This window comes from Crocuta crocuta, unplaced genomic scaffold (assembly GCF_008692635.1).
Source record: "Crocuta crocuta isolate KB4526 unplaced genomic scaffold, BGI_CrCroc_1.0 scaffold64, whole genome shotgun sequence".
NCBI lineage: Eukaryota > Metazoa > Chordata > Mammalia > Carnivora > Hyaenidae > Crocuta > Crocuta crocuta.
In genome coordinates, this window is record NW_027530640.1 from 11,298,385 (window position 1) to 11,308,634 (window position 10,250).

General features: G+C 48.8%; 1 protein-coding gene across 3 annotated transcripts in view; it reads left to right on the plus strand.

Moving 5' to 3' along the window:
* The window catches only part of CTNNA1 (catenin alpha 1), a 173,827-nt gene extending 166,734 nt beyond the window's left edge, over positions 1 to 7,093 (plus strand). For all 3 annotated transcript variants that reach the window (XM_077768729.1, XM_077768727.1, XM_077768728.1), the window contains exons 14-18: positions 1,730 to 1,840; positions 2,965 to 3,146; positions 3,269 to 3,374; positions 4,875 to 5,009; positions 5,866 to 7,093. In XM_077768729.1, coding sequence (XP_077624855.1) covers positions 1,730 to 1,840; positions 2,965 to 3,146; positions 3,269 to 3,374; positions 4,875 to 5,009; positions 5,866 to 6,153 — 822 coding nt within the window. In that variant the 3' untranslated portion in view covers positions 6,154 to 7,093. The remainder of the gene's footprint in view (positions 1 to 1,729; positions 1,841 to 2,964; positions 3,147 to 3,268; positions 3,375 to 4,874; positions 5,010 to 5,865) is intronic.
* Positions 7,094 to 10,250: the final 3,157 nt, after the last annotated feature.

Consider the following 10,250-nt stretch of genomic DNA (forward strand, 5'->3'; position numbering starts at 1 on the left):
ACAGAGCAGCCCAAGTGATCCTTTCAAGCTTCAGTTAAGTCATGTTATCCAGTGCTCAGCACCCTCCAGAGCTGACTGTGGCATGAGTCCTTAACACTAGCCCACAAGGCCTCTGAGGACCTCATCTGCTGCTGCTCTTCCGCGACTCCAGTTGATCCTATAACCTGAGGGCCATGAATGGAGTCCCTCTGCCATAGCCTCTTTGTTCATCTGATTCCTCAGGTGAGCTTCTACCCCTGGGCCTTGGTTGTGGTGACTCCCTCCTGCCAGGACACTTCTCCCCCAGGTCTATCCCATGCTCCCTGTTCACATGTCACCTTCTTAGGAAACCTTTCCTGCCTGACTACCCATATGAAATTACAGTCCTCTTCACTACTTTATTGATTTGTATCACTGATCGCTTTCTGATGTCTCATAAAATTCACTTTCTCATTTTGTTTATTGTCATTTCCCCCCTTAGAATATATGCAAGAGCAGGGATATTTGTTTTAGTCATTTTGTACCTCCAGGGCCCAGAACAGTACTTGGCACACACATACTCAGAATGAAAGAATAGAATGTATTTGGTTTTCTTGGCAGGAACAGTTCTTTGGTCTGTGATGGACTAGCAAGGGTGGTATAGAAGCAGAGATCTTATCAGGAGGCACTCCTTGGAGAAAGCCCCTTCACAGGTATCTCTGACCCTTGGCCCAGGGTGGTGTATTGTCAGACAGACTTAGGATCTTGCATTTATGTGTTCCTTCCTGCTTGCTGGTGCCTGGTGTGACCTCCGCTGTCCTTACCTCTTCCCATTGAGGGACAGGCTCAGCTTTTGCATGTGTACAAACCCAAGATAGCCTTGGCTGGGGCAGATGCTTCCTCACCCATCCTCTCTTTTGAGCCTTGCAGTGAGCCCTTGGGCTGGGCTTGGATTAAGTCCTGGTGCAGATGAGGGACTTGCCTCAGTGCCCTCCTGTCACAGGCCAGCCAGCTGGGCCAAGAGCCAGCCCCAGCTGTTCCGCCTGCTGCCCTGTTACTGATAACTTCCAGAAGACAACATTATGTTTCAAGTTAGCAGCTAATCATCAGAGGCTGGAGGTTGTGCAAAATAAGAATTTTATTTCATAATTAAAGCAAAGAGCTGGGACTGGTAATCAGGACCTTTGGTATATACCCAAACCTTACCTGCCATATTCTTTTTGCTTTGATGAAAGTCAAACAAACAACCCATAAAAATACATTGCCTATTCGTACTCCTCAAAGCCGTATCCTAAGAGAAAGCCCAGTATTAGTTAATTCATTAATTTTCTTTTTGCTATAAAAAATGGGGAGGTTAGAAGAATATGCTTACTGTTAGATAAAATACTTCTCTTTTTAATACAGTACCTTTTCTACCCAAGATAATTCTCACCTTTGTCTTAGGATACAGGTGTTAAAGGAGTACATTGTGTAAAGAGAGTCCTGACTCAAGTAAAAGTTAAAGCCCTAACCTCCCATAAACAAAGCCCTAGCTAGACAACTTTGGAAGTGTTGATGTGGAACCTTCACCTGGTGTTGGACCAGCCACCCCATGTGTGCGTTAGTGCGGCAGGGTCTTGGACAAAGAAGGATTTTAACTACATTGTTTGGAACATGGCACATGAAAATGCAGAATTCTGGGTGTTCATACATTGGGCCCAGAGGCTTGGAACAGCTGAAGGCCAGAGACCCAGGGTTGTGTCTGACTTGTATAATTCTGTGTTGGTGGTAGACCCCTGAAGAACTGGATGACTCTGACTTCGAGACAGAAGACTTTGATGTCAGAAGTAGGACAAGCGTCCAGACAGAAGATGATCAACTGATTGCTGGCCAGAGTGCCCGGGTAAGGGACAAGTTTGACATTTTGCAGACCTTCCCTGTCCTTCTGGCAGTGTGGCTTTTTCTTTTCAGGAAAACACATTTGGGATTTGAGAACACCGTTTTCCCCCCCTTTCTCTGGCAGCAGGACTCAAGATAACCTAAGTTGTGGCATGTGCTAGTCAGTCAGCTGTAGGTACCTCCAGAAAGTCTCCTCAGCTGGGAGCACAGAGGAACATGGCACTGTGCCTTAGCTGTGCCCTGGGGCTTTGGTTTATGACCGAGCTCTGCATCAGGAAAGCCCTAGATCCAGTCAATGTAATGTTTGTTAAAAGGATTGTGAAATTCGAAAAAGATTGCTGTCTTTGCCCATATCAATGCTACCACGGGTATGAACTATTTAATTATTCATGGGTTAAAAAAATAACAGTGGTACATTCAGGAAGATCATTCAGAGCTATTGCATTCATTTGAGTCATTAAATCTTCAATCAATAGCATTTATGTTTTTGGGAGGATGCCAAGAAATATTTCTGTGGAGTCTTTTTCCCCTCCTTAGAAATCATTTTGAACAGCAAATGCATCCTTGCTTTGGGCCCCACTCCATCGTGAGCACTTGGGGAAGCTGAGTGGGGAGGATCCCAAGGCTTGGGAGTCTGTGGGCCTTGAGGTGGGCACCAGGCCTCCGGGTGCTGCTTTGATAAGGTTTAAATGCCATGTCAAGTAACTAAAAGTAGAAACACCGGAAATGCCCAGTCAGGACCCACCAGGCAAAGGGCTCCGTGCATCAGCCTCTTCTCTTAAGTCCTCTCCCCACAGCAGCGCGCAGAGGATAAACTTTTGAAGAATTAAGTTAAGCAGGTTCTATTCCTATACAGGTGTGATCTCAAAACTTCCCTATTAGCCTTCTAATCCCTCACACTGTGTTTTTCCTCCACACACAAACTTGTTCTTGAAAGTGGGTCGGAAATTCAGGCTGCTGTAAACTTCTGCTCAAAATGAGAAGAAATGGAACTTTAGGCAAAATGAAACCTATTAAAGCATTATCCTACCTGTGTCATAGATTGCTTGGTAGAAATATTCGTGGCTAATGCACTGTAAGAATTTCATATTCTCTTTATGTAAGAGCTTTCTGTGCTTCTGATTTCAGGCGATCATGGCTCAGCTTCCCCAGGAGCAAAAAGCAAAGATTGCAGAACAGGTGGCCAGCTTCCAGGAAGAAAAGAGCAAACTGGATGCTGAAGTGTCCAAATGGGACGACAGTGGTAATGACATCATCGTCCTGGCCAAGCAGATGTGCATGATCATGATGGAGATGACGGACTTCACCCGGTGAGCTGTGCCCACCCCCACCCCCACCAGCGCACGGAGGGTAGCACTAGGCTACTTGCAGAGAAATCTTCCTTTTCTGTTCATCTTCAGCTACATACAATGATCCTTGTGTTTTTTGTCAGAGGTAAAGGACCACTCAAAAATACATCAGATGTGATCAGTGCTGCCAAGAAAATTGCTGAGGCAGGATCCAGGATGGATAAGCTCGGCAGAACCATTGCGGACCACGTGAGTGACAGGCTTGCTTCATGGCTTCCTAAGTTCATCCTGGAACTCAGGGAGCCCAACTAGGTCCACCCCAAGGTGGTGGTGACAAGATTTTTCTTGGAACACAGAACTCTTCTCCTCTCCAAAACTGCTCTTAACTCGTCACCCTGCTAGATCAATACCAACATAGATTTCAGGGATTTCTGAATTTCTCTCTTTTCTTTGCCACGTCTTAGGAGGCAGGCCCAGCTTGCATTAGGGCGCCTCTTTGGAGCAGGTGCGTGTGTCATGCCAGCCTTTACTGTGCAGTGCTGTTGCTTCTCTCCTCTTTTCCTGCAGACCCTCAGCCCTGGGCAGGAGCTGCCTCTGCAGATCCTCACACACTGAATGAACCTAGATAGAAAAGACCTCTGCACTGCTTGTTTTTAACCTCTGAGCCTTCATCCCTTTTCCTCTCTCAAAACATGTGGTTCCTACTTCCCGGAATGTTTACAGCACATTTCCCTTGATGCTCTAAGATTTACCATTGGAGACCATGTTTGCACATTACAGTTTTTTTCTGCAGATCCAAACCCGCCTCCCCATTCCCACCAGCCACTATCCTTGAAGCATCCAAGCTACACGCTGAGTGGTAGTGGTTTCTCACTGCCAAAGCCAAAGATTTAAAAGCCATTCTTGACTCCCCTCTTTCATGCAATCCAGGACTAAGCTCTAGTGCTTTTGCTGACCACACTTATCTTGATACCATCCAGTCTTTTCCTCTCTGCAACTGCTACCTCTGCCCAAACCTCCACAGGCTGTTATCTGGACTGCTGTGGCTTGTCCTCCCCGATGCTGCCGTCCACTCCGTTGTGCACACAGCCTCCAACACCGTCTTTTTATAGCCTCATCTTAACATGCAGATCAGATGGCTCTGCACTTCTTCAGTAGCTTCTTAGAAGAAAATTCAGAAGCTTTGCCATGATCTGCCCACTCTGCCCTCCAGCCTCCCAGGAGGGGAGCATTTGCTGTAAACACGTGAGAGGGGTGCTCTATTTCATTGTTGGGGTGACGCCTCCCAAAGTCACCCTGAACTTCGGCAGCAAGACAGGAATTGGGGTGCCCTTGAGTTTCCCTGTGACAGGTCAAGACCTCACCATCCCCAGGTGTTTGTTTTCTCACTTTGGTTTACTCCATCTTTGCTCAAGTGAACATTTCCTTTCATCAGATCTTTACAGTTTCATCACAGTTGAGCACATAAAGTGCCTTTGAGCAGAAGAGCTACTTGGATGGTTATTATGTAGCTCCAAGTACTTTCCTCCAGAACAAGGCTTTTGCTTGCTGAGGCTTTTTGTCACCTCAAGGGGCATGGGCCCCGCAGAGAGCAGCTTAGGGCTGACTAACTCCTCTCTCTTGCCCTTTGCTCCAGCAAGGAAAGAGGCAGCCTGTTGGTGGCATAGTGAACCTTGCAGAGGTAGCCCTGGGGGTGGAATGTGTTGGGGCCTTAAATGCTCAGTGCTGAACCTGCTGCTCTTCCTTCAGTGCCCCGACTCAGCCTGCAAGCAGGACCTGCTGGCCTATCTGCAGCGTATCGCCCTCTACTGCCACCAGCTCAACATCTGCAGCAAAGTCAAGGCTGAGGTGCAGAATCTCGGTGGGGAGCTAGTGGTCTCTGGGGTAAGTTTTATCCATGAAAAGTGATTGTGGGGAATATGCTGGCCTTTTTCCAAAAGGAAAGTAGCCTCTTGTCTGCACATATTCCTTAGCCACCCTGCAACTGGGAGAGCGTGCTGCGGTGGAGCCCATGTCAGCGGTGCCGTGCTGAACTGTAGTGCTGTTGAGCATGGCACAGTTGGTGACAACTGTGGGCCATTACAGGGCTAGCCTGTCGCTGTGATAAAGTATTTTTTATCTTCCTTGCTGTCCTTCCCCCAGAGAAGAAGTGAACCGATACAGAAAATGCCAAGATTACGTAGATATGCGTTCTTAGACTTCGTCCACCCTTCTCAGCATGCTTGAGTATTATCTCTTCCCCTTGTTTGTTTCTGTGGCACAGTTCTAGACCCCCTGTCATGTTGGGCAGGGGAAAGAGGAGGACTTGCTGGGCTCCACAGATTCCCTGTAGCTTTTGCTCATCTCCTGGAATTTCATTTCAAAGAACTACTTTCTCTGTGGGGCATATTGGAGCCCCCGTGTCTGTCTCGGGAGCATGTATCCATAGGAGAGAGGAGACACCTCAGATCATGACTGAAAAAGCATCCTCATCAGTGCTGGTGGTTACAGCTCTGCAGTCACTCAGAAAGAGACCATCTTCCTCCAGCCTTCTAAACTGAACAAAGATTTGTTGAAAGGGGGAGATAGGCAAGGGGATGGTGCCTTAGGCTTTTGATTCTACTCCCTTTACTTCTAAATATCTGAAACCTATGCAGGTTTCTTGGCTAAGATCAGGAGCGTGGCTACTGCCCAGGCCCCCTGTGCACACGGGGCTGCAGTTCAGACCTGTATTCCTCACTGCCCTGTCTGTGCCTCTTAGGTGGACAGCGCCATGTCACTGATCCAGGCCGCCAAGAACTTGATGAACGCAGTGGTGCAGACAGTGAAGGCGTCCTACGTGGCCTCCACCAAATACCAGAAGTCTCAGGGTATGGCTTCCCTCAACCTCCCGGCTGTCTCGTGGAAGATGAAGGCACCTGAGAAAAAGCCCTTGGTGAAGAGAGAGAAACAGGATGAGACACAGACCAAGATTAAACGGGCATCTCAGAAGAAGCATGTGAACCCTGTGCAGGCCCTCAGCGAGTTCAAAGCCATGGACAGCATCTAGGGCCGCCCCGCCCAGCTGCCCCCACCCCTTGGGGCTTCTAATGATCAGTCACTGTTCTTCACTCAAATGTATTTGCTAAATAGAATACTGATGTTAGATTCCATAGGGAAATCAGCAGATTTTAAACCTGGCCAGGTGGTGAATTTGGCAAGGACATACTTGTGTTTAAATTGGTCAGAAATACTTTTGGAATTCAGGAGCTTATTTCTAGCTATATTTTTATAAGGTTAAATAAAAATTTTAAAAAATTCCATAACCAAAGAGAAACTCACATAAACTAGTTAGTGACACTCTTGACCTAGTTCTCAGTGTGGCATTAGGGTTGGAGTTGCAGGGATCGGCGTCAGCCTGGGTTCAGAGAGGGGTCTCCACCAAGTCCTGGGTTCCAGGGAGGCTTTGGCTGGTATCACATGACCAGAGACGTTCCAGTGTAAACTACCTGGGCGGCTTAGGAAGGCATGCCTGGAGAAGCAGCGCTCCCAGAAAGGTCTTAGAGGGACAAGCCACGCGAAGCTCAGTAAAACGTAATGTATCATGAAGCAAACTGATTACTCTCTTTATGACATGAAATGAGAATTTTAATGCCTGGTTACAATTACTAATGTACTCTGCTGCAGGACATTAATAAAGTTGCTTTTTTCAGACTAGAATGTTGTGATGCCATAATCAGAACATGCTTTTTTCCCTTTCCTCGGCTTCAAATGCAAATTCATCACTGGGCTCACTTCTAATAATTGCATTGTTTCCTGCCTTGGGCTTTGCAACAGAAGCCTGACAAAATAGTGTTTGTTTAGGCAATAATTTAGACTTTACCTTATTTGTGATTACTATAGCGATTACTATAGCTACAAGGTATAATTTTACTGTCTTATTTAAATTTTATGAATTTGAATGTTTTTTTTACACTAACGTTTCCCAATAAAGTCCACTATGAAACCAAGTCTCAGAGGCCAAAGTCGTTTTCTTTGCCCATCTGTTGGATTTGCCCACAGTATCTGTGGTGCCCCCGCCCTCCCAGTATCCCGGTGCTCCGGGGACAGTGTTCCCCAGCCGGGACGCTGTACCTGTGGCTCCAGGCTGAGCTGCGTGGGCGTGCTTGTAGTTTCTGTGCCAGCCCACCAGGAAGGACTCGCTCTCCTCAGGAACGCCCATGTTTGAGCTTCAGGTGCAGGTCAAACCCTGGATCCATCCATGATGTCTGTTCTAAACTGTCCTACCAGCTTACAACTGTCGTAACAGCTGCCCTTTCCCTTTCCAGTGCACATCTCTGCTGAAGCACAGTGTCCTAAAGACACCAATACAGTCCCAGGGTCCTCTTGCTTCCATTCCAGTCAGTCAGCTGTGTCCCCACCACTCTGCTACCGTCTGCTCCACCAGGTGCAGTGGCTCTTTGCCTCATCAGTGTCACCACACAAGTGGACACTTCTGCACACCTACCNTCTGGAACACCTTACTTTGACCGTACCCTCCTTACCAGCTGCTCCTTCTCCTCTTCCTCGTTGTTCAAAGTTGTGCTGTCCCAGAGCTCAGTAACTGGGCTGCTTCTCTCTCTGGCTCTGCTCCTTCTACTGATCTTAACCAGGCTCCTGGCTCACTGTAAATATCATCCAAATGGTAACGTCTCTCAGAACTTGACTCTTCTGCCTGCCTCTTGAACTCTCCACTTGGATGTCTTCATCGGTATCTCAAACTTGAGCTGTCAAAATTCTTTAAAATGTAAGCGGGCTAGTCATTGCTTCTGTTTACTATCACCTGGTCTAAGCCGTCATCACTGTATGATTTATTACTGTGTAAAAAATTTCACTAGAACTTAGCATCTAAAGCAACACTTACTTATTTTGGGTTCAGAAGGTCAAGAATCCAGGAGCAGCTTAGTGGGAGGGTCTGACTTGGGGTCTCATGAGGCTTCAGTGTCCGAGGGCTTGACGGGCTGGGGGATCTGCTTCTGGGCTGCTTCACTTGGCAGTTGGCAGAAGGCCTCACTCAGCTTCATGCCACGTGGGCCTTCCCATAGAGCAGCTCACAACATGGTAGCTGGCTTTCCCCAGAGGGAATGAGCCAGAGAGACTGGCAGCCAGAAAAGATAACGGCAACCAGATGGAAACTGCAGTGGGTTTTTTTAAACCTGATCTCAAAAAAAGTGAGAAATCATCACTTCCACTGTATTCTGTTGGTCACACAGACGGCCCCCTCACCCAGGTGCACTGTGACACGGGAGAGCACACAGGGGCAAAGGGCAGGGCTGGGCTCCCACAGTCCTCTGCACCAGGACCACTGCAGTACCTTTCACCCCCGGCTCCCGGACTTCCCCAGTCATCCTGTTCCCACACTGCACTCCCCGTGTCTCACAGTAACCCCTATAAACTGGTCTCCTAGTGTCATCTCTTAGTGTCATTCTCATAGCGCAAACTTTCCAGAGGCTTCATCTCCCAGTAAAAGCTGAAGTCCTAAAGGATGGGCATGGTCTCTTGCCTGTCTAGCCTTAACTCTTGCCAGCCTTCGTGATTCACCCTTTGCACTTGTGCTCTGGCCACCTGCAAGGCACTTCCCCCAGAGATTTCCCCGTGCTTCCTTAGGGCCTGCTTCAGGTATCTTCTCAAAAGTTCTCTGATCCGAAACACCTCTGATAAATCTACCCTGCCCTCTCTTCACAGTTTGTGTGTCTATTTGGGTGGGAATCCATTTTGTTCCTCACTGGCTTGCCAAGGCCCTAGTCAGAGCTAGAGCAGCTGCCCTGGGATGTCCAGCAGGGCTGAGCCCGCAAGGCACTGGCCGCCTTTTGCTCAGTCCCTCCCCGGGCTAACTCGGGACCCACACTTGGGCCGTTCTCACACCCTTTCTTGCCATCATTTGGTTTCAGTCCACAACTCTTCCACCCTGAGCTCGGATGCAGGTCTGCCCCCTGACCTGCTGGCTGCCCTGTGTCACCCCCAGCAGCTCCCTCTTCCCATCCCAGCTTCCCCCTCAACCCAACCACTGCTGTCTAGCAGAGGCCAACCCCCCACCCCTCATCTGGGCTACTGCAAGGCTTCTTAAATAGCCTACCTCAGCCCCCCAACATCCATTATCCATCCTCATCTCGTAGCAAAGGTATCTTCTGGAAATATCTCAAGAGTCAACAAGCCTATAACATCAGGTCCTTTCTGGGCAGGTGTGTCCACAGAACCTGGCACTGGGACCCTGCTCTCTGTACCCAAACTGCCTCCAGGGGGCAGTTCCTGGGACACCTCTGTGCTCCCCTGTCACAAGCATGTCCTGGTCATCACCTTTGCAATATTGTCATCCCAGCCTTAATGCCATTACTTACTTTAAAAGATGATGAACTTACTTCTCCTCCTCCTAAGCACTATCTGGAATCATGCTGATGTGTTATATTTTTTCTAGTATATATTCAGATGACTTTAATAAGTGTTCACGTATCACCTAAAAACTTCTTGTACCACAGTGGGAAACACCGGCCCACAATCTTCCCTCCCCCCCACCTGGCCTTGGCCCATCCTCCCCACCATGGCCCTTGTGATCTCAGTGCCGGCCCTCACGGGACCACCCTGCATTCCACTGAGGAACACACACTGTCGGTCTTGTTCGGCCTACTGTACAGCAAAGCGTCTGGCACATGCCTGAAAAACAGCTGCTGACCCATTCACTGATGTAAACTAGCAGAAAACAACCCAGAAGGCACAAAGCAGGCAAGTGAGGAGGCAGCAGAGGTTCCTCAGAGACCATGCTCTAAAGCTGCATGGCCCAGGCTGAGGCAGAGGGAGACTTGCCCCACCACCTTCTTGGGGGTGTTCACTCCCGCACCTTTGCCAAAAAAAGTTTACCCCTCAGCATCCCGAGGCCTCTTGCTTCTCAGCCAGGGCAGACAAAACCCTGTGTTACCTCCCTCAGGTGAGGCCCGGCCAGCTCCCTTGCTGATGGTGCCTCACCAGCCTGGCCACTGCCTGCACATGGGAACTGCAGAGCCTGGTGACCCTGCGGCGCCCTTCAGGGCCCCAGACAGACACTTCAAAGGCCTCACCTAATCCTCACCACTGAACGATCACCCTCCCAACCCCACTGAGGGAAAAGAGAAGCTGCCATGTGCTGGGCACCCC